Here is a 26211-nt window from a genome sequence, read left to right as displayed (position 1 = left end):
TGGATGGTGAGATGTATCGATGATACCGTAGGTAAAGAAAAATTTAAGAAATTATTTGCCTCTAGTGAGCTGGATTTTCAAGAGTAGAATCATATCTTCTGAACACCAAATTGAATAGAGTCCAGATGAGGTAGCAGATGATGGTTCACTCTAACCGCTTTCCTTTGTAACTTTTAAGTGATATACTGCAATAGATATATGCGTTTGTGGGATTCTTTCCTGGATGGAAAAATGTAGTCATTATTAGTCCCCACCATAGGATGAACAGAACAATTATTGTGTAATTAATATTTTATCCAGTCCAAGCAGTCGAGGTGTGCCAGACAAAAGTTTAATCTTCTTCTCCCACATAAATTGCAGTTTATTAAAGCTTTTCTTGTGGGTCATTATTACCCATTTGTTGTTCACACAGTCTAATTGTAAATCTGAGCACTGACGACTTACCACTGACAGCCTGGCATGTAATTATTAAGGCAGCTGATAGGTTCATGAAGCTAGGCAGACAACAAAGTCAAAGAATTCAGGGTTGAATCCAAAATTGGTCCTAAAACTTTCTCTGCCACACATTTATTTTTTCATATGGCAGTGGTATGCATATGAAAAATTGCCAACTTGCACCGGGGTTTGGAGTCTACATTAAATTGTAAATCTCTTATATGTGGCTGAGTACGTCAGTTCAAAGGTCAGAAGGAAGGCAAGAGCTTACTACTTCCAACAGGACCATACTCAGTTAAGCTTTACAGAGTTCAAAGCAACCTTCAAATTGAGGACAGCTTTAGCTTTACCTGATAGGGTATGTTTTTCAGTTTGTTTATAAAAAGCAAAAAGAAGTTATTTCATTATCACTAAAAACATAATTTTCAGAGAACTTTTTTGTGATTCATTTATCATGAAAATGGTATTAATTCCTCCTCTGCAGTTCTTAGAACTCTGCATTTATACTGCTTTCCTTAAGACCATACTCAGTTACTTGTGCATTGAGTAGCACTGACTCAAATTCACTGTTTTCTGAATACTGACTCTTGTCTCTTTCTCTCTTGTTTTAGATCTGGAAATTAACGTATTTTATGAAGTTTTCTTGTGTGCTTGGCACCTTCATGAAGACCCTTCTTTAAAATAGTCAGCTGCATCAAGAAAAGTAAATCATCTCAATAATAACTGATGAAATATTATGAGAAAGATATTTATAGCATTGAGTATGAGGCGATTGAAGAAGTTTCTATTTTTGCAGGATAAGAGTATCCAGAATAACCACTACAGATAAGCATTGATGATGTGATATAAATTGACAGCATTGTTCCAGTGTAATTTACAGCTGTGTTGCAGTAGATGATCTGCAGTAAATTCCAATAAATGTACACAAATCTGAAAAATACCTAAGAGAAAAGAACAGAGAGGAACACTAAGTACAAAGCCAAACATCATCAGTTACAGTTAGTTGTTAATGTAGCGTAGAGAATTAGTTTGTAACAGCTGCATCTATGTGTAATGTACATGATGTAAATCATTGAAAAGTCCCACTACTGGTGAATTTCATTGCCTCATCATCATCATTCAAGGCAGAGTACAAACTCAGCTAAATAAGTGTGGAAGAGACTCAATGATAAATCTGTTGCAGGAACTCTGCTAGTAATTGCTTAAAATTTTTTTGGTACAGCCACAAAAAAGCTGGGCAAAAGTGGACAATGGTATACTGTCTTTGTTTGGGTTATGGGTGCTAGGAGACACTCAAAAGAGAGTTTTAAGAGATGTGACATCTAGAAGAGATCAGCAAGGAAGTGTCTGGGTGTTATGAGGGCTTGGACGCAAGGTTCTTAGGGTAGTGTAGGCCTTATCTAATATGGGTATACAAAAGCCAGAGTAGGAAGCCTGTACACTGGACAGCTTTTTAAAATAGTTTATGTACTTCTCCTCAAATCACATTTTAACATATACAGTATGCCTTGGGGATCTCCATCTACACTCTCCGAGACCCAAGTTATCAAGTAGTTATATAAAAGCTGTCTTCTAACACACTTCATGCAACAATAGAGTTATTCTCAGGTAATGGCCTCGCAGTTTGCTCCCCTTCCCTTGGCGGTACTGCTCTTTGAGAAGCGCCCTTTGATTTGCATTAAAGTGACAACTTTTCCATTTGAATCCATTTAACAGGTAGAGTGATCCTCGAAAGGAAGCTGCAAAGATGGATGCTCGACAAAATAAATTTGTCATTCTACAGCCAACTGGCTTGTTCTGAACACCACAGCAGCATCTGGGACAGGGTGAATTGCATTACAAGTGTGATCCACCATGTCACTGATATATCCATCCCAATGCCATCAGGACACAAATAGGCACCCAGTCCCATGGTGAAATGACAAACGTCAGTCCACTATAAGGGGCAGGTAGGTGTTGCCTCTGTGACAGCTCAAGTGTCAGTTGGCCAACTGCTGAAAACCTCTCAGACTTTCGAGTTACAAAGGAAAAATCTCTTCTGAGAAGTGGATTCACAAAAAGCTTGCTAGTTGCAACCAAATACATTATAGCACCTAGGATCAAAACAAAACAAAAATCCTATCAGTATTTTAAAAATAATCTGGATGATTGGGGACTTTCCTAACCAGTAAAGGGAGGCAATCCTAGTCTCCCTCCAGAATCCAGGGAAGGGCTCTACAGTGCCGAGTAGTAATCCTAGTGCTGCTCTAACTGGCTGCATAGGAAAAAACTTTGAGCACAAGGTCGGTCAGTCTCACTTGGTTGTTAGTATACAGGCAGCTACTCAGAACCTTCCATTGTAGGTTTAGGAGGTAGCCCTTGAGTCTTCACAACTTAACTCTGCTGGAGGTGTCACATTAAAAGGATTTCCTATGCAGACAGCATCTTGTAGTAATAAAAATTTTATTTTTATAAGGCATGCCGAACTATTTGGAGGCAATACATACTAAGGCAGCTTGGACACACCTTCCCATCTCCCTACAGTCCTTTCTGTCAAGATGTTCCTTTTTGGGTACTGAGTACGTGATACTCCAGGCATCAATACAAACAAGAGAATAATACTCCACCCATAGATAACAAACAAGATCCCTCAGGAATCAAGTCATAAGTGTTAAATGCTCATTGAACGTATTGTGCTCAGTACCACACCATCCATCATTAATTACATTTACTTGCTAGTGTAGTTCATGGAGAGCTTTGCTGTTTTCTGTTCCTCTTCCAGCCTTGCAATGACTATTATTAGTTGCAACTAGGGATAATGCATTTACAGGAGCAGGTGGAGAGTGCTGGCATTAAATTCTCCTCAGACAAACAGTGTGCATCTGTTTTTACTGTTCACACAAGCCTTCTTCATATGTACACTTCTACTTAAAATGTGTAACACACTTCTCAGTTCAATAACACAGGCCTCACTTCCAATTACAGAAGCTGACTTGGTTGCTACATCTAAGGGATTTAATGAGCAAAGATCCTATGACACTATCTATCCTTTAGTAACCCAATAATAATCTTGGTTAGCGAAAAAGGTGTGTTTGTTCCAAGTAGATTAATTTGTTTGTACACAACTGATGGCAGTTTATGGAGAGCAAGACCAAAACAACTAAAATCTAAAAAACATTATCCTTCACGAGACGAGCAGATTAGCATTGGAAACTTCTCAGTGTGTATTAAGTCAGGAGGTTCTTGTATGATCCTCTGTCAGCTGCATTCCATCTGACTAAAAAAAAAAATCTGCATTTTCCAGTTGTCCTCACACTACAAAGTGACTTAGGAGTCACATGAATCATGCATGATTTGCATCATGCATGACCTATTGGCACATCATATAATCAAAATGTAAGCCCTTACCCAGTGATGGAACAGCCTGCCTCTCTGATTCATTCTGAGACCAAGAATTATTATTATTTCTCTTTATTATTCTTATTCACCCAAGGATTGTCTAACAATCAATAATATTGTTATTAAATCAAAAGTTCAAAATATACAACACAGAGACTACATAACAAGCTTTATCAGGACAAGACAGGTGGTTTATGAGGATAGGGTAGGCAGTTGCCCATAGCCTTGATTGAGGAACCATCATGGCATTTGCCTTAGAGACTTAGGAAAACCAAGAAAAACAGAAATCAGGATGGGCAGACAGAACAACTCCATCCTTCTGAATATGTGGAATACATGGTCAGTGTCTTAAAAGCTGCACTGTCCCATTCACTTGGTACATTTTGTACAACATTCCTCGATTTAAACACTTTTTTCAGGTATCTCTTAATATAAAAACACAGTTCTGTTCTTCATCAAATAAAAAAACACGCACACGCACACGCACACGCACACGTGTGCAGATGATGCTGCAGTGTCCCTTGTACCAACTACAGTCTGTTCAGAAAGCAGAGTCCATGTTCACACACATTCAACTATGATCCTCAGTTCCATAGAAAAACTTAGACAGTATCCCCCTATGATGAGTGAGATGTTTAACACAGGAAAATGACAAGACATTACTACCATACATTTTACATCCTGACGTATGGTTTCCTTGTGACAGCAGTAAACAGTGATCATGTATGGAAATGTGACAGGGTGTTGTAGTTATCCCCCTTCATTATTAAACACTACTCTGAATCCTGTAAGTAATTTTTATGAAGAATGGTTTTGCTGATTTTTAAACAGTTATATTTCAGTAACCTTTTTCATTTCCCTTGGAAATTTATTATATAATGTATTGTATAATTTTAACACACTGATAATACACTACCTATCATTGGAAGCTGATAATCATGCCACTGAGCGCCCCTGAAACCAAACAATGCTTTACTGACTTATCTAACAATTTGTGAGATTTTTCTTTTTCTTTTTCTTTGTGATGTGTTACATTCACGATTTTGCTCTGCTCTCTGTGATACAAAGTCTGCTCCAGCACTTTAACCTCATCACTGTTCACAAGGGAAAAAAGAATATATTACTGCACTGCCCCAACAATCAACTTTCTCTCTCCAAATTATGCCCTCACGTGTCAATGTTTCACAAGTATTTAGGAGTAAAGCAGTTCACTCACCAACTAGCAGAAGCACTGAGCCATTAACAGAAAAATACAAGAGAGAACAAAAACTTTACTTGGCTAGCTTTCTGAAGAAAACCCAAAGATTTTCCCAGCCACAGGCACTAATGAACCCCACCTGTGCTGTACAATTAAAATAAAGTCACTTTAATTCCCTTCCAGTCACACCTCTTGCAACACCTCATAGATTTTCCTGTTAAGTCACTTCTTTTGCTTGGTTGTCTATTGCTGGTGGTTCCACCAGTTCTTGAGAGAATGAGAGCAGTTTGATGACATCTCAGTGATACGTCTCACATCCGTGTGGTATCTAGGTGCTTTGGCTGTTTCGAGACAATACCACATGATGTGAAGGCAGTGAAATCTAGCCAACACTACCACTGCAACACTTTTTTCCTGTTCTACCTTATCAGCATTGTACCATGGTTTAAACCTATCTTAACAAACTAAGTGATACATGTTAACTACACTCCTGGAAATTGAAATAAGAACACCGTGAATTCATTGTCCCAGGAAGGGGAAACTTTATTGACACATTCCTGGGGTCAGATACATCACATGATCACACTGACAGAACCACAGGAACATAGACACAGGCAACAGAGCATGCACAATGTCGGCACTAGTACAGTGTATATCCACCTTTCGCAGCAATGCAGCCTGCTATTCTCCCATGGAGACGATCGTAGAGATGCTGGATGTAGTCCTGTGGAACGGCGTGCCATGCCATTTCCACCTGGCGCCTCAGTTGGACCAGCGTTCGTGCTGGACGTGCAGACCGCGTGAGACGACACTTCATCCAGTCCCAAACATGCTCAATGGGGGACAGATCCGGAGATCCTGCTGGCCAGGGTAGTTGACTTACACCTTCTAGAGCACGTTGGGTGGCACGGGATACACGCGGACGTGCATTGTCCTGTTGGAACAGCAAGTTCTCTTGCCGGTCTAGGAATGGTAGAACGATGGGTTCGATGACGGTTTGGATGTACCGTGCACTATTCAGTGTCCCCTCGACGATCACCAGTGGTGTACGGCCAGTGTAGGAGATCGCTCCCCACACCATGATGCCGGGTGTTGGCCCTGTGTGCCTCGGTCGTATGCAGTCCTGATTGTGGCGCTCACCTGCACGGCGCCAAACACGCATACGACCATCATTGGCACCAAGGCAGAAGCGACTCTCATCGCTGAAGACGACACGTCTCCATTCGTCCCTCCATTCACGCCTGTCGCGACACCACTGGAGGCGGGCTGCACGATGTTGGGGCGTGAGCGGAAGACGGCCTAACGGTGTGCGGGACCGTAGCCCAGCTTCATGGAGACGGTTGCGAATGGTCCTCGCCGATACCCCAGGAGCAACAGTGTCCCTAATTTGCTGGGAAGTGGCGGTGCGATCCCCTACGGCACTGCGTAGGATCCTACGGTCTTGGCGTGCATCCGTGCGTCGCTGCGGTCTGGTCCCAGGTCGACAGGCACGTGCACCTTCCGCCGACCACTGGCGACAACATCGATGTACTGTGGAGACCTCACGCCCCACGTGTTGAGCAATTCGGCGGTACGTCCACCCGGCCTCCCGCATGCCCACTATACGCCCTCGCTCAAAGTCCGTCAACTGCACATACGGTTCACGTCCACGATGTCGCGGCATGCTACCAGTGTTAAAGACTGCGATGGAGCTCCGTATGCCACGGCAAACTGGCTGACACTGACGGCGGCGGTGCACAAATGCTGCGCAGCTAGCGCCATTCGACGGCCAACACGGCGGTTCCTGGTGTGTCCGCTGTGCCGTGCGTGTGATCATTGCTTGTACAGCCCTCTCGCAGTGTCCGGAGCAAGTATGGTGGGTCTGACACACCGGTGTCAATGTGTTCTTTTTTCCATTTCCAGGAGTGTATTTTCCTTGGGCATCACATTCCAGGCTTAGCCATAACCCTAAATCCTACATTATGCCCATCTCTAATTACTGATATACATGTTTAGGCTTGCCACAAGTTTCCCCAAGTGAAATTCCCTGATTTCCAGACAAGTTTTAGCACTTTTCCTCTGACAAATTTTGAGATCTCAAGGGTAACTTAAATCGTAAGTTGACAATCAGTCTTTGCAGCTATGGTACAACAAACAATAGTGCAAACGAGGAAATATCTAAAGAAACTCGCAAGCAGATAGAGTTTCCTGATGTGAGCAAAAAATCTTAAGTACTAACACCAACATCTTTTGTAATGAACTGTTCTTCAGATTCAGAAATCAAGCCAGATGGTATGGATGTTTCATTAAGACCACTGATGTTATTTTATTTCAATAAAACAAAACACATTTGGTGACAAAAATATGCATTTCCTTGGAGTTGCAAGACTGATTTAAAATACCTTTACTGATTTCAGAAAAAGCCTCAGAAAGAAAGTAGTCCTCTTGAAAGGAGTGTAAAAGGCAGGGAAGAATTGGGTAAACCAACACTGTAGGTGGCTGCCAATAAAATGTCAGTTCTACTACGTTTGCTATTGTCGGTTATTACCCATTGTGTTATAGCTATTATTTTACAGGTATTGCATGACTTTTCTTTCGAGAAATATATGTGTATGTAGTGTACAAATTGCCAGCGACAAACAATTTACTACTTCTTATCATCTGTACTTTCTAACATATAAACTACTTTTGAAGTACCAAAATGTACCAGAACAAATAGAATATCTATAAAACGCCACATTGTACAACATAGTTGCAGTGAGACATTTGCAATTCCTGAACTCTATCGTCCATGGTCTGGCCTGTTGAGGAGTACCACAGTCCTAGGTCCATGGATAAACCATGAAAATTCGCTCCATCACATCACACACAAACAGACATGGCCTGTGGGCAGATTGGTGAGACTGGATCCAACGGGCAGGGTCTGCACATTGACGGGAACCAAATGGCTTCAGATCAGCAGGCTCGATCCATCACAGATACCCGCAGAAAGGCCTCCGGTTTTGGCCCATCATGGAAATCCACTCATGTGGCCAACTATTCACAAGCCACAGACAGCATGTTGACGAAATGAGACCACAGTGATCAATCCATGCAACAGATAACTTGTTCAAATACTCTGAGAATCAATAATAATGAGGATAGGTAGAAGCAACTCACCATAAAGATGACTGCTGAGCCACACACAGGCATGTAGAAAAGACAATCACACTCTTCAGCCATAGCTTTTGTCAGAAAACAGGAGCGCACACACATTCACACAATCACAGCTCATGCACACATGACCACCATCTCCAGCTGCAGCATCTACAGTCCCTGAGAATCAGATCCAAACAAACCACTCCTCATGCCTCCCTGCCTCTCTTCGGTAGCTACTAGGCTAGTGGCAAGAAGTGGTGGCACTTACTGCAAGCTGAGGGGAGGGTTGGGAGAAGCAGTAGGACTGAGGGAGTAGGGAAGTGGCACACATACTCAGCTGCACCCAGCCTGTGACTATGCATGACGCCTCAGTAAACAAACCATTTCATCTACTGAGACAAAAATGAGATTTTCCCAATCTTTTTTTCTGATTTCCCTGTTGTGTTTGAAATTCCCTAATTTCTGGAACTTGTGGCAACCCTGATATCATCCTTTCTTATCCTGGAACATTTGCTTTATACAATTCCTTAATTACAGCAAAACTCCATATTCCTCTTCTGACTTATCCTTATGAAATTACTGAACTTGTCGGGGTACCCAAGGTCTTCCATACCTGAGCCAGACACACACTATGCACTGGCTGGTATGCAACAGGATGTGACTCAGTGCATGGGGTGGACTATCCAGGTAAATTACACTTGTTGCATATTACTGGAGTTAACAGCTCAGCCCTCACTTTCTCACTGAACACTACAGCGGTATCTAACCCCGACATGATGGTAAGAAGCTGGGAGGAGGTCAAACCAAAGAATGTACAGAATCCCAGGAGTGAAAGTAAAAATCTTTTGCTGCACCTGTTTATTCACTGTTAGCAGTCTTCTGTCATCACCATTTTATGTATCTTCTTGGTCATCATCGAACCACCGCTGTTCCAAATCATCTCGATACTGATACCAAATATAACTGGCACCTTTGTTGGGTGCCAAAATAGAGCAGACCATAATAGCTGCAGGGAAACTTTAGTGAAATATGATCAGTTCTTACTTGCCACAATGGATTCAAGTCTTACTCTGGGCATGGTAAGGTGCACAGATGATTTGGGAGACGTGTGGCGTGTGGGAAAGCTGCAGACAAATCAGTGCTGGACATATACATCATTCTTTATCCTGTCATTCAACTTTATTCCTCCATGAACATGAACAAGTCTTTAATTATTCTATCCTGCTACTACATTAATCAAGTGCATTTTCTTCTTTAACTGCCAGAAGTGCAAGGATGCAAGCAGCTTGCTTGGAGGAACGTTGACAGAGGGCACTGACTCAGTGGCAATGGCACAGACACCGCATGTGATCCAATTGCAGCACCAAGCATGCAGCAGGTGACATCACCCGGCATAGCAGAAGGTCACAGTGCTGCCCAGAATCTGACTCCAAACTGCTATCGACAGCCAGCAATCCCGGGGAGGCAGCAGATGGAGTGGTGTTGGTTACCTGGGCTAGGCAGATAGGCAGAAGTCTCTCAGACACAGCAGAGTTATCACAATATGCAGACACACACAGACTATGCACCACGCACTGCCCAGCTGGCCAAAAAATGATTAGCTGGTACGTCCATGGTTAAATACTGCTTCCATGCACTGAAACTTGCAGAAGTGTGACAATGTGTCACACCAAATCATCTAGAGTGAAGACAATGATCGTCTGTCATAACTGGCATTGAGTTGAACTGCAGTTCTTCCTGGTTACCGGCCTGGTTTCATCACACGGACAGCTGTGACATCCAAGTCAGACATCCACTCAGCTCAATGGTTGCTGACCAGTGCCAGCCTGACTCAAGTATGTGGCCTTGTTGCAGTTCTGGGGTCTGACTTCTGTGTCATGTTCACCTGGTACTGGAAGAGTGTACAAGATGCACATAGCTCCACATACATTTGGAAATAACTCTGAAATTTTAAGCTCAAGCATCTTATTCAAGAGGTCTAATGGTTCCAACAAGAGGTCTAATGGTTCCAAAGTAATGTATTCAAAGATTTAAGTATGAATTTTTTCAAATATTTAATGTGACATAATTATGGTATTCTATGACAAATAACTTTCATTACTCAGCATCCTGATTATCAGTCATCTTCGATTATTTTCATAAAAACCCAAATGTTTTACTGAAATCTTTCATATCAGGTTTTAAAATTAGACACTAGATTGTCAATGATGATATAAAAACATTTATCTTGAATAAATCATCTCTATTCATATCCATTTACTTATGGTTTCACCATGAAATGATTTCTTCTGAGTGAGCACCTCCAGAAATTTATGATCAATATTAATTGCACTGGCAATAGCTTTGGGTTCAGGGAGAATGGTGCCTCAGTTTTTGCGAAGATAATGAGGTTTCAAAGCGCCTTACCTCAACACCAACAACAGTATTTCAAGCTTATGGTCCTTTGCTTCTTTAGTTAACTGGTACCCATAACTTTTGCCAAATTGATGCCATAATTAAATAATTGAAACATCTTACATAATGTGTGTACCACAGAACATGTTTCAACTGATAAATTTAACTTACTGAGAAAGTCAACAGCAAAGACAGTCTTATCCAAGTGAGCTGCAACTGGTCTCACACCAACTGGCGTGCTCCAACAGCTATCAGGCATGGAATACAAAGAACTTCCAAGACACTTTCAGAATTTTCCATCGCTGTGGATTGAAATTGAACAGGTTGTAAAGAAGTAGAATTGTTCCGAAAGACCATCAGCTGCATGTACTCTAGATAAGGCTATGACAAATACATACAGAAAATTTTGCAAGTGGATTCTACCGAAGAAAATGTATATAAGCTCCTTTATAAGCTCCTCTCATATTACTCCCATTACCATAACTCTGTCCACAAAATTCATTGATAAGAACTGATTGAATGTTTCATAAACACTGATTTAATTAAATATACAACTCCTGTTTTCTGATTGCAATCTATGAATTCCAAAAACTGTTCACTTATTTCATATTTATCAATGTCTTTAATGAAATAAAGCTAATGCAGGATGGATGTTGTTTGTTCAACATGAATTGAATCACGAGTTGCACCAGCAATAATTGAATAATACTTTGTATTTTCTATCTTTTCCAAGGTGCACTCCTTACATCATCATGGGCACAACTAGAAATAAATTCATTGCAAGTATCACTTGACAGATAATGCACTTCATGTAAACACTTTCTAGCTTCTTGTCTGTCCCTCACCTCACTAATGGGTTTTGCAAGCATGACGATTCAAATGCTCCAATGATCTGAGGCGTTTTCCATTATTTCGATCTCCAATCTGTGAGATGAACCTCTGAAGGCCAAGCTTCTTTCACCAAAAAAGTCACATGAAGTAACATGAGAGCTTCCATTAAGTTGACTGTTCTATGGATGAACAAAATATAACCTCCACTTACAAGCAATCAGCGTGGTCTCTGTATCTCTTTCGTGTCATTTCATTTCTCCATTTTTATGATTTTTCCTGGAGAACTATGTGCAGAAGTATATTTTATTTTGTGCTTACTCTTGAATGTAAAATATATTTTGTGTAAAATCACCTCGTGATGGACTCAGCAATACCTTATCTTTGAATGTTGTTGGCAGTCCTACCAAATTATACTAACTTTTCACAGCTGTTGCTATCTACATTATTGTTGTTTTTATATGTAATTAATTACACGAGAGAAAATTTATTTTACAACAGCAGTCCTGATATTTGCCAACTGAGCATCCTTGACCATATGGAATCTTGAGACACTTACATCCCCCCCCCCCCCCCCACCCACCCACCCACGGGCCTTGGGCCCCAAGGATTTTGCTCCCTCCTCCTCCCCCCACCTCTACCCCTCCAGTATGGGCTACCTGTTCTCACAGTCGCACTGTTCTGGTCGGTAATAAATCAATTCCATTCCAGAGCAAAGTAAATATTTATGCCCCAAGATGGTACGCATACTACCCGAGTTCAATTCTCCTCCTACAGTACCAGTATTTCGTAAGTCATTTTGTTGTCTTCTTATGGAAACTATTGTAAAGCTAATGCCGTAAAACAGGCTAACTTTCTTAAGCATAACTACTTTTCATCAATTTACTATTTTATTCACTCCATATGGCCACTTGTCAGGATCCAAACTGCAGGATGAGAAAATGGTTGAATAATTATAGTCAATTGACTATAATTGACAGAGAGATGCACGCTTACTGTGCAGCTTTCAAATCACTTCACAGCAACAGTCCAGATAACTATCCACTCATTCATGCATATGTCATGAAGGCTTCTGGTCTTCTTCTTTTAGTGATCAACCCTGAGGTTGGTTTGCAGCAGAGCGCCATTCCTCTCTTCTGTCTGCCTTCCTCTTCACTTCCACGTATGTGTTACATGCAACATCACTCATGATCTGTTACATGTATGATATCCTTGGTTGTCTCCACCAATTCCTTCCCTCAATAGCTCCTTCTGCTATTGTTCCAATGATGTTGTTGTGTCATACAATGTGCCCTACAAGTTTCTCTCTTCTTGTTTGGATGTACCTCCACAGAGATTTGGTTTCCTGTACTCTTCTAAGCATATCATCATCACATCATATCATCATCACATCACATCATATCATCATCACATCACATCATATCATCATCACATCACATCACATCACCATCACATCACATCACATCATCATCACATCACATCATATCATCATCACATCACATCACATCATCATCACATCACATCATCATCACATCACATCACATCATCATCACATCACATCATATCATCATCACATCACATCATATCATCATCACATCACATCATATCATCATCACATCACATCACATCATCATCACATCACATCACATCATCATCACATCACATCACATCATCATCACATCACATCATATCATCATCACATCACATCATATCATCATCACATCACATCATATCATCATCACATCACATCATATCATCATCACATCACATCATATCATCATCACATCACATCATATCATCATCACATCACATCATATCATCATCACATCACATCATATCATCATCACATCACATCATATCATCATCACATCACATCATATCATCATCACATCACATCATATCATCATCACATCACATCATATCATCATCACATCACATCATATCATCATCACATCACATCATATCATCATCACATCACATCATATCATCATCACATCACATCACATCATCATCACATCACATCACATCATATCATCATCACATCACATCACATCATCATCACATCACATCACATCATCATCACATCACATCACATCATCATCACATCACATCACATCATCATCACATCACATCACCACCACATCACATCACCACCACATCACATCATCACCACATCACATCATCACCACATCACATCACATCACCACATCACATCACATCACCACATCACATCACATCATCACCACATCACATCATCACCACATCACATCATCACCACATCACATCATCACCACATCACATCACCACCACATCACATCACCACCACATCACATCACCACCACATCACATCACCACCACATCACATCACCACCACATCACATCACCACCACATCACATCACCACCACATCACATCACCACCACATCACATCACCACCACATCACATCACCACCACATCACATCACCACCACATCACATCACCACCACATCACATCACCACCACATCACATCACCACCACATCACATCACCACCACATCACATCACCACCACATCACATCACCACCACATCACATCACCACCACATCACATCACCACCACATCACATCACCACCACATCACATCACCACCACATCACATCACCACCACATCACATCACCACCACATCACATCACATCACCACCACATCACATCACATCACCACCACATCACATCACATCACCACCACATCACATCACATCACCACCACATCACATCACATCACCACCACATCACATCACATCACCACCACATCACATCACATCACCACCACATCACATCACATCACCACCACATCACATCACATCACCACCACATCACATCACATCACCACCACATCACATCACATCACCACCACATCACATCACATCACCACCACATCACATCACATCACCACCACATCACATCACATCACCACCACATCACATCACATCACCACCACATCACATCACATCACCACCACATCACATCACATCACCACCACATCACATCACATCACCACCACATCACATCACCACCACATCACATCACCACCACATCACATCACCACCACATCACATCACCACCACATCACATCACCACCACATCACATCACCACCACATCACATCACCACCACATCACATCACCACCACATCACATCACCACCACATCACATCACCACCACATCACATCACCACCACATCACATCACCACCACATCACATCACCACCACATCACATCACCACCACATCACATCACCACCACATCACATCACCACCACATCACATCACCACCACATCACATCACCACCACATCACATCACCACCACATCACATCACCACCACATCACATCACCACCACATCACATCACCACCACATCACATCACATCACCACCACATCACATCACATCACCACCACATCACATCACATCACCACCACATCACATCACATCACCACCACATCACATCACATCATCACCACATCACATCACATCATCACCACATCACATCACATCATCACCACATCACATCACATCATCACCACATCACATCACATCATCACCACATCACATCACATCATCACCACATCACATCACATCATCACCACATCACATCACATCATCACCACATCACATCACATCATCACCACATCACATCACATCATCACCACATCACATCACATCATCACCACATCACATCACATCATCACCACATCACATCACATCATCACCACATCACATCACATCATCACCACATCACATCACATCATCACCACATCACATCACATCATCACCACATCACATCACATCATCACCACATCACATCACATCATCACCACATCACATCACATCATCACCACATCACATCACATCATCACCACATCACATCATCACCACATCACATCATCACCACATCACATCATCACCACATCACATCATCACCACATCACATCATCACCACATCACATCATCACCACATCACATCATCACCACATCACATCATCACCACATCACATCATCACCACATCACATCATCACCACATCACATCATCACCACATCACATCATCACCACATCACATCATCACCACATCACATCATCACCACATCACATCATCACCACATCACATCATCACCACATCACATCATCACCACATCACATCATCACCACATCACATCATCACCACATCACATCATCACCACATCACATCATCACCACATCACATCATCACCACATCACATCATCACCACATCACATCATCACCACATCACATCACATCACATCACCATCATCATCACATCACATCACCATCATCATCACATCACATCACCATCATCATCACATCACATCACCATCATCATCACATCACATCACCATCATCATCACATCACAATCACATCATCATCACATCACATCATCATCACATCATATCATCATCACATCATATCATCATCACATCATATCATCATCACATCATATCATCATCACATCATATCATCATCACATCATATCATCATCACATCATATCATCATCACATCATATCATCATCACATCATATCATCATCACATCATATCATCATCACATCATATCATCATCACATCATATCATCATCCTCATATCATCATCCTCATATCATCATCCTCATATCATCATCCTCATATCATCATCCTCATATCATCATCCTCATATCATCATCCTCATATCATCATCCTCATATCATCATCCTCATATCATCATCCTCATATCATCATCCTCATATCATCATCCTCATATCATCATCCTCATATCATCATCCTCATATCATCATCCTCATATCATCATCCTCATATCATCATCCTCATATCATCATCCTCATATCATCATCCTCCCACATCTCCAGGGCCTCTAGCCGTCTTCTCTCTTCTCTTCCAATTGTCCAAGTTTCACATCCGTATAGGGCCACACTTGAAACGAAACCTTTCACGATACATTTCCTTATTTGCAGATTGATGTTGCTGGTAAGTTCCTTCTCCGATTAAATGCAATTTTGGCCTTTTGTATTCCGGTCGCAATTTCTTTCTCTTCTGATTTTGCTTCCCAGGTAATTACTTACCTCTATCACTTCCAGCTCCTCTCTTCCAATCAGCAGGCTTCAGGTAGATTTAAAAATTACATTACAAGAATAAAAATAGGAAGGAAAACAGACATATTAGCATTGTGAGTGTTTTTTGAAATTAATCCCCAACTTGCTTGAATTGTCAGATGTTTTATTTAATGCTTATTAATGTTCTTAACTTGTGTACGAGTCTGAGACCAAGCTGTGTTTGCTCTTATACTTAGCAACAAAAGGAAGTACCAGAAGTTTAAGTGTACCAATATCAAATACATATTTAGCCTACTACAAGCAAAAAGCTTTATGTTAGGAAATAGTTTCACATTTTATTCATACACACCAGTTTCTAAAGCACGAGAACGAAAAGTAGTATTACGAAATTTTTATATAAATTTGGAATGCCTCATTCTTCCATAATTTGTGTGATGTTCCCGTTTCTTCTCCTTCCTTGTTCTAACAAAGAATCTTGTCATCACCAATTCTGTAGCTATTCCTGCCACTGTCAAAATTTGTTCGCCGATTAACTTCACTAACCCTGCCACAATCACCAGTTTAGTTATCCTGTTTCTCTGGTTAGGCGTTGTTACATGTTCGTACAATGCGTTTTCCGCACTACTTAGAGAATAGAACTTAAGCGGCTGCTAGCCGGGGACTGTACAACTGGCCCTTACTAGTGTAGCAATCTGGCCAATACATTTATATCAAAATTTCATTTTCTTGGATACACCTAGATTCCCCTGACAGACACATCACATACACTATGCACACATTCAAAAACCAACAAGGATGCATTTCAAAATCATATGAATAATCGATAGACCAATGTGCACTGGATGCTATGTGCTTTGTGAATTTTTGTTTTCCAATATCTCTCTCTCTCTCTCTCTCTCTCTCTCTCTCTCTCTCTCTCTCTCTCTCAAGAATATCCCCCCCCCCTGCCCCTCCTGAAATACTCTGGTCAGATACCTCAGTTTGTCTCAACAACAAATCCCATAATGGAACAGATGTAAAAGACAGCAGACTTAGAATTTAGAGACACCTGAACAATGGTCTACATGAAGTTCATGAACCGACACCACAAATCTGTTTCACATAAATTCTCAGCAAGCACACAGTTATTGAGTGCTGGCTTCTTTAGCAGGGCACAAGGTACTAACAGCAGTGATTTATGTCTTTCAAAATTAACTTGCGTGTTAGACCAGGTAGAATATAGCTGGATTGCAGAGTTTCTACATCTACATCTACATCCATACTCCGCAAGCCACCTGACGGTGTGTGGCAGAGGGTACCTTGAGTACCTCTATCGGTTCTCTCTTCTATTCCAGTCTCGTATTGTTCGTGGAAAGAAGGACTGTCAGTATGCCTCTGTGTGGGCTCTAATCTCTGATTTTATCCTCATGGTCTCTTCGTGAGATATACGTAGGAGGGAGCAATATACTGCTTGACACTTCGGTGAAGGTATGTTCTCAAAACTTTAACAAAAGCCCGTACCGAGGTACTGAGCGTCTCTCCTGCAGAGTCTTCCACTGGAGTTTATCTATCATCTCCGTAACGCTTTCGCGATTACTAAATGATCCTGTAACGAAGCGCGCTGCTCTCCGTTGGATCTTCTCTATATCTTCTATCAACCCTACCTGGTACAGATCCCACACTGCTGAGCAGTACTCAAGCAGTGGGCGAACAAGCGTACTGTAACCTACTTCCTTTGTTTTCGGATCGCATTTCCTTAGGATTTTTCCAATGAATCTTAGTCTGGCATCTGCTTTACAGACGATCAACATTATATGATCATTCCATTTTAAATCACTCCTAATGCGTACTCCCAGATAATTCATGGAATTAACTGCTTCCAGTTGCTGACCTGCTATTTTGTAGCTAAATGATAAAGGATCTATCTTTCTGTGTATTCGCAGCACATTACACTTGTCTACATTGAGATTCAATTGCCATTCCCTGCACCATTCGTCAATTCGCTGCAGATCCTCCTGCATTTCAGTACAATTTTCCATTGTTACAACCTCTCGATACACCACAGCATCATCTGCAAAAAGCCTCAGTGAACTGCCGATGTCATCCACCAGGTCATTTACGTATATTGTGAATAGCAACGGTCCTATGACACTCCCCTGCGGCACAGCTGAAATCACTCTTACTTCGGAAGACTTCTCTCCATTGAGAATGACATGCTGCGTCCTGTTATCTAGGAACTCCTCAATCCAATCACACAATTGGTCTGATAGTCCATATGCTCTTACTTTGTTCATTAAATGACTGTGGGGAACTGTATCGAACGCCTTGCGGAAGTCAAGAAACACGGCATCTACCTGTGAACCCATGTCTATGGCCCTCCGAGTCTCGTGGACGAATAGCGCAAGCTGGGTTTCACATGACCGTCTTTTTCGAAACCCATGCTGATTCCTACAGAGTAGATTGCTAGTTTCCAGAAAAGTCATTATACTCTAACATAATACGTGTTCCAAAATTCAACAACTGATCGACGTTAGAGATATAGGTCTATAGTTCTGCACATCTGTTCAATGTCCCTTCTTGAAAACAGGGATGACCTGTGCCCTTTTCCAATCCTTTGGAACGCTACGCTCTTCTAGAGACCTACGGTACACCGCTGCAAGAAGGGGGGCAAGTTCCTTCGCGTACTCTGTGTAAAATCGAACTGGTATCCAATCAGGTCCAGAGGCCTTTCCTCTTTTGAGCGATTTTAATTGTTTCTCTATCCCTCTGTTGTCTATTTCGATATCTACCATTTTGTCATCTGTGCGACACTAGAGAAGGAACTACAGTGCAGTCTTCCTCAGTGAAACAGCTTTGGAAAAAGACATTTAGTATTTCGGCCTTTAGTCTGTCATCCTCTGCTTCAGTACTATTTTGGTCACAGAGCGTCTGGACATTTTGTTTTGATCCACCTACCGCATTGACATGAGACCAAAATTTCTTAGGATTTTCTGCCAAGTCAGTACACAGAACTTTACTTTCGAATTCATTGAATGCCTCTCGCATAGCCCCCCCTCACACTACATTTCGCTTCGCGTAATTTTTGTTTGTCTGTAAGGCTTTGGCTATGTTTATGTTTGCTGTGAAGTTCCCTTTGCTTCCGCAGCAGTTTTCTAACTCTGTTGTTGTACCACGGTGGCTCTTTTCCATCTCTTACGATCTTGCTTGGCATATACTCATCTAACGCATAATGTACGATGGTTTTGAACTTTGTCCACTGATCCTCAACACTATCTGTACTTGAGACAAAACTTGTGTGTTTAGCCAACAGGTACTCTGAAATCTGCTTTTTGTCACTTTTTCTAAACAGAAAAATCTTTCTACCCTTTTTAATATTTCTATTTATGACTGAAATCACCGATGCCGTAACCGCTTTATGATCGCTGATTCCCTGTTCTGCGTTAACTGTTTCAAATAGTTCGGGTCTGTTTGTCACCAGAAGGTCTAATATGTTATCGCCACGAGTCGGTTCTGTGTTTAACTGCTCAAGGTAGTTTTCAGATAAAGCAGTTAAAAAAAATTTCACTGGATTCTTTGTCCCTGCCAACCGTTATGAACGTTTGAGTCTCCCAGTCTATATCCGGCAAATTAAAATCTCCACCCAGAACTATAACATGGTGGGGAAATCTACTCTAAATATTTTCCAAATTATCCTTCAGGTGCTCAGCCACAACAGCTGCTTAGCCAGGGGCCTATAGAGACATCCAATTACCATGTCTGAGCCTGCTTTAACCATGACCTTCACCCAAATCATTTCACATTTCGGATCTCCGTCAATTTCCTTAGATACTATTGCACTTCTTATCGCTATAAACACGTCTTCCCCTTCACTGTCCAGCCTGTCTCTGCGGTATACATTCCAATCTGAGTTTAGGATTTCATTACTGTTTACGTCTCGTTTCAGGCAACTTTCTGTCCCTAGTACTATATGGGCGTTGTGACTGTTTATTAATGAGAGCAGTTCTGGGACCTTTCTATAGACGCTCCTGCAGTTTACTATTAGCACATTAATATTGTTATTCCCTGTTGCATTTTGCCTACTCCTACCTTGCCGCATCTCAGGAGGCGTCTTGTCGGGCCTAGGGAGGGAATTCTCTAACCTAAAAAACCCCCATGTGCACTCCACACGTACTCCGATACCCTTGTAGCCACTTCCGGCGTGTAGTGCACGCCTGATCTATTCAGGGGGCCCCTACATTTCTCCACCCGATAGCGGAGGTCAAGAAATTTGCACCTCAGATCTCCGCAGAATCGTCTGAGCCTCTGGTTTAAGCCTTCCACTCAGCTCCAAACCAGAGGACCGCGATCGGTTCTGGGAACCATAGTTCAAATAGTTAGCTCTGATTCCACCCCGCGAGTGAGGCTTTCCGCCTTCACCAATTCCGCCAACCGCCTGTATGAACTGAGGATGACCTCTGAACCCAGAAGGCAGGAGTCATTGGTGCCAACATGAGCAACAATTTGCAGTCGGGTGCACCCAGTGCTCTCTATCGCCGCCGGTAGGGCCTCCTCCACATCTCTGATGAGACCCCCCGGCAAGCAGACAGAGTGAACACTGGCCTTCTTCCCCGAACTTCTCGCTATTTCCCTAAGGGGCTCCATCACCCGCCTAACGTTGGAGCTCCCAATTACTAATAAACCCCTCCCCCTGTGTGCCTGCTCGGACCTTGCTGAAGGAGCAGCCACATGTCCACTCACAGGCAGAGCAGGCGACGCCACACGGCCAGCCTCCACATTGACCCTCCACCTCGTGTGCCGCGAACGCCGCTGAACCCGCCACTCCCCTTGGGGAGAGGGTGGCCCAACCGTGTCCAGTACCCGCGAAGATGTCTTGACAGCAGGGACAGTGGGTGAAGCATGTAACACCTGGGGTGTACCTTGCGACGCACCCGACTCCCCACTGCGGCTGCACTCCAAGGCAGCAACCTGAAGACGGCTGACCGCGACCATCAACACGCTCAGCTGTTCGCGAACAGTGGCCAGCTCCTCCAGCGTCCGTACACAGCAGTCACACATCCTATCCATCCTAAGGAATCAATTTACTGGAGAGAGTTAATCAACCTTTAACTAGACTGCTAATTCACTAAAGGCGCTATTTATTGACTAAACTGTGGTTGCTAGCCACTTCTTGTAGAAAACAATGAAAATAGCACTACCTGTCTCTGGACTGTATTGAAAACAAACACTAGCACTACTGGCACTATGGTTGACTAAAGGGACTCTCTGACTGTATTCAAAACAAACACGAAATCTATGGAACACTATTAATAGCACCCGACAATTAAAGCTTCCTAAAAGCAAATGCACACTGAAGAAGTGACAAGTAAGAAGTTTCTGGGATGATGTGTGCATAACAAATTACCTGTGCAGGTATTATTATTATATGTACTTTACGGTATGATATCACAAGATATATTTCACAATATGACCTGTCTTAGCAGACAGTGCTGTTGCAAAACTTACCAATCATCACTAACTCGAACCTCCTAAATGGTATGACAAATGGCATTAAAAAACGAAGAGACTGGGTGAAACTCATATGCACCACTAGGCAATGCAGTCCTGGGTACACAACCTTCAATAAAAAAATGAATGGATTGAATGCATGTGAGTGTGATTTACAAATCAAGAAAGCTTCTGAAATGTCTAACATAGGTACCTGGAATTAACAGCACAAAAAACTTTTATTTCTGTAATAGTTTGTAATACAACCTAATTTAACAGTTAAATTTTTTCTCCAAAGTAATATCTTGTAGGATTTGTCATGCTGTGCATTAGACTATATTTTATGCTGTACATACTCGTATAAAAAGGCACAATAAAATTTAAGAGCAAATTGTAGATCACAGCACACTACAATCAGCTACAAATGAAGCAACATATTCAAAACATGGTTTTGAGTGGTAATATGTCACTCAAATAACATCATAGACATGAGTTAATTAAACTTGTCCAACTTGTCACTTTTTTGTCCATTGAGGTTAATATCACAGACAATTTGTTGCAGTCCAACATGTAATGTCTTCATTCGAAATACATGACTGTCATAGGAACATGGGTGGCATTATTCCAGTAAGAGTATGTCTTCTGGCTGAACCAATTAGGTCATATTATGTTGACGTCTCATTTCTTTCCGAAATGCTTCCAGCTTTGGCTCCAGCAAAACTTCAACATGCCGACGAGAAGACTCAACAACTTTTACTGTTTCAGGTAAACGGGCAGAGTTTGCTGCTTGTTCCAAATCATCTAATTGGCCAGTATCAAAGTTGAGTGCATGGTCCTGCGCAAAGCGCACCAGCTCCTTGACATCTCTCATTAAGTCTCGCCTACGGTAGCCAGCACCCCTCAAACGAGACAGCCACCTAAAACAATATTACACATGTATGTATTAGTATGTGATGCTGCTGTAGGAATTTGTGAAACAATAATTAGTTAGTAGAAAGCATACATTTAGCTGACAGAAGATTTACTTAAGAACACAGAAAACAGGAAATGACGTCTCAGCAAAGAGTGAATGACACTGGAGACCAAAAATGAGAACAAACACTAAATTAGTCAGCTTCCATATTAAGCTAGTATCTTCTTTTAAAAAATAGAACAACAATATTAACTGCAAAGTTGTCATGCAGTAGAGCTTCTGAAAATGTAATGTGGGTTAAAGAGAAAGTGTGTCCGGGAGTAGTGATGAACAAGAAACATGATGCATTATAAAAACATTATAAAAAGGAAAGGAAGGACACACACACACACACACACACACACACACACACACCAGCAAGCACATCTCACACGCACATGACCATCGTCTCTAGCAGCTCGGAACATGCAACACTTTTCTCTCTTCCCCTCTTCCTCCAATCTGTCATTCTATCTGCTGAACACACTCAGGATCTCGCCCCACATTCCTCCAGCTGAAACATTATTCTAGGTTTTGCACCCAGATTGGCACCTCCGCTTTTCCTCCCTCTGTCCCTGGCAGGTCCCATGCCTTACTACGGATGTAGCCATTATTGCAATTTGTCAGCAGTCCCCTTACTTGATTCTTCATAAATTCTCTAATGACACAGCCCAGAAGTTACATGTCTGTGTCAGAACCTTAGTACATTCATAATTCATTCAGTATAATTTCACCAGGTAAGTTTCCATAATTGCCAATTTGTTACGCTGCTGCAATCCGGTGTGCAGATGGTGTTCTCCGCAACACAATCTTCGACAGCATGCAGAGTCTGACCTGTATGTTTTACCGCATTAGCAGGGTATCTGACTGACTTTTGATATCTGTAGATCAGGGTAGTCTTCGACATTACCAAGCAATGCCCATGTTTTAGCTGGTGGGTGCAAGATTGTCTTCACTATGTGTTTCTAGAGAATTCTATTAAGAGTTACCTCTAAGGTAATGGTCTACTGACATGGTCAGCATGGATTCAGAAAATATCATTCTTGTGAAACACATCCAGCTCTTTATTCACATGAAGTAGTGAGTGCTACTGACAGGGATCAAACTGATTCCATAAATCTAGATTTCATGAGTTTTGACAATGTTCCTCACGAGAGACTTCTAATCAAATTATGTATCTATGGGTACTGCTTCAGTTGTGCACTGGATTCACGATGTCCTGTCAGGAAGGTTATAGTATGTAGTAATCGACAGAAAATCATCTAGAGAGAAGAGATGATATCTGGCATTCCCCAAGGAAGTATTACAGGCACTATACTGTATATAATCTTCATGAATGATTTATGAGACCATCTGAGGTGCCCTCAGATTGTTTGGAGATGATGCTGTCATTAACCATCTAGTTAAGTCACCAGAAGACCAAAAACAATTGCAAACTGATTGGGACAATATCTGTATGGTGTGAAAAGTGGCAACTGTTTCTGAATAAGGAGAAGTATGAGGTCATCGACATGAATACAGAAAGAAGAACATTGAATTTTGGTTACACAATAAACCATGCAAATTTAAATCCTGTCAATTCAACCAAATACCTAGGAATTACAAATACAAAAATTAAAATGGAACAATCACATAGATAATATTGTAGGGAAGGCAAACCAAAGACTTTACTTTACTGGCAGAACACTTAGAAGATGCAGTAACAGGTCTACTAAAAAGACTGCCTACACTATGCTTGTTTGTCCTCTGGTAGAGTACTGCTGTGAGGTGTGGGGTCCTTACCAGATAGGACCGATGGAGGACATCAAAGGAGGCCAAAGAAGTGTAACTCTTCTTGTGTTGTCGTGAAATAGGGGAGAATGTCACAGATATGGTAAGCAAGTTGTTTTTCATGCAGCAAGATCTTTTCCCGAGGTTTCAATCACCATCTTTCTCCACTAAATGTAAAAATATTTAACTATTGCCAACCTACATGGGGAGAAATGATCGTCGTACTAAAATAAGAGAAATCAGAGCTCGTACAGAAAGATTTAAGTCTTCATTTATCCCATGCAGTGTTCGAGAATGGAATAGTAGAGAGATAGTCTGAAGGTGGCTCGCAGAACCCTCTGCCAAGCGCTTACGTGTGAATTACAGAGTAGTGTAGACATAGATTTGTCCTATCTTCCTGGATAATGCACCAACAGTTGTACAGTGGGTGTATGATGTAAGTTTCTCCGAATTTGCCATTCCTTGTAGCTGTTTTACAATGTCATTCTAGGTGTTCAAGTCCTCAATTGAGACTTTCATTGTCAGAGAGGACATGAGCCCTATGTACCGAGGTTCTGAGCACACCATTCCTTTGCTCTGAGTGGTGGCAACTGTTTGCATATCAGTATACGAGGTCTGTTCAAAAAGCTCCAGAACATTCATAATTTCATGTCAATGGTGTGTTGGAGCGAGTGAAATGCATTTGGCAACACTGCACATGCCTGTGTTTAATATGTAACTACTGGCAGTTTCATTGTTGTATGTCTGTTAGTTATTGTTCAGTGCTGTACTGAGTAGAATGTTGTATCACACAGCTACTTAAGTTCAAGATGGCAGAGGAGCAATATGTCTGGATTAAATTTCGTGTGAAACTCAAAAAACCTTTACAGAAACACACCAAATGATGCAAGAAGCCTACAGTGACGAGTGCTTAAGCCTTACTCTGTGTCATGAATGGCTAACCGTGTTTAAAAAAGGCCAGATGGAAGTTAAGATAAGATGATCCTTGTTGAGGACATCCTTCCACGTCTACTGACGACACTCATGTCAGAAACATCAATGAAATTTTGCATCCCAGTCCAAGACTGACTGACAGAGTGCAAGAATGTAATATTTCAGTTGGACCATGCCTTGAAATCCTGACACAGCATCTTGGAATGCATATTATCACTGACAAGTTCATCCCACAATTCACAAGTCAAGACCAGAAAGTCCTTCTCGCCTCGAAATCTGTGAAGAGTTTCTGGACTGTGCAAACGAGAATGAGATGTTCCTTAAAAGAATCATAACTGGTGATGAGACATGGATTTACAATTATGATGCTGGGACCAAGATTCGATCTTCACAATGGGTTCGGAAGGGTTCGCCAAGACAAAAAAAGATTATCAGGTCATGTCAAATGTGAAAGCCATGATAGTTTTCTTTGACTTTGAAGGATTAGTTTGTCAGGAATTCGTGCCACAGGGGCAAATTGTTAATTGATGGTACTATTGGGATGTGTTGCAAGAAAATGTGAGAAGGAAACGGCATGAAATGTGGGCGAGACACTTCATTGCTGTTGCATCATGATAATGTACTCGCACATTCATTCCTGTTGG

At 41.7% G+C, this 26211-nt stretch overlaps 2 protein-coding genes across 8 annotated transcripts in view; one reads left to right on the top strand and one right to left on the bottom strand.

The window, feature by feature from the left end:
• Positions 1–9932: 9932 nt before the first annotated feature.
• Positions 9933–16712, top strand: LOC126156073 (uncharacterized). Its single transcript, XM_049916276.1, has 3 exons — positions 9933–9963; positions 12711–16246; positions 16686–16712. Exons 1-3 carry the CDS (start codon positions 9933–9935, stop codon positions 16710–16712), a joined length of 3594 nt encoding a protein of 1197 aa, XP_049772233.1.
• A 5434-nt stretch (positions 16713–22146) lies between these two features.
• LOC126162111 (uncharacterized) overlaps positions 22147–26211 on the bottom strand; it is a 45179-nt gene continuing 41114 nt past the window's right edge. For 6 of the 7 annotated variants that reach the window (XM_049918388.1, XM_049918391.1, XM_049918390.1 and 3 more), the window contains exon 3: positions 22147–22829. In XM_049918388.1, the coding sequence (XP_049774345.1) occupies positions 22568–22829 (262 nt within the window). In that variant the 3' untranslated portion in view covers positions 22147–22567. The remainder of the gene's footprint in view (positions 22830–26211) is intronic. The other variant, XM_049918387.1, reaches the window with a different exon arrangement.

This window comes from Schistocerca cancellata, chromosome 2, assembly GCF_023864275.1.
Source record: "Schistocerca cancellata isolate TAMUIC-IGC-003103 chromosome 2, iqSchCanc2.1, whole genome shotgun sequence".
In the NCBI taxonomy this organism is placed as follows: Eukaryota; Metazoa; Arthropoda; class Insecta; order Orthoptera; family Acrididae; genus Schistocerca; species Schistocerca cancellata.
This window is presented reverse-complemented; position numbering and strand designations above follow the sequence as displayed.

What these genes read in the sequence shown, in the direction of transcription:
- LOC126156073 (XM_049916276.1), top strand. Translation starts at nt 9,933, where the DNA reads ATGGTTGCTGACCAGTGCCAGCCTGACTCAA. An exon ending in CCAGTGCCAGCCTGACTCAA is followed by an intron (nt 9,964 to 12,710) that starts GTATGTGGCCTT and finishes TACTCTTCTAAG; the next exon opens with CATATCATCATCACATCATA. An exon ending in CATCCTCCCACATCTCCAGG is followed by an intron (nt 16,247 to 16,685) that starts GCCTCTAGCCGT and finishes TCTTATACTTAG; the next exon opens with CAACAAAAGGAAGTACCAGA.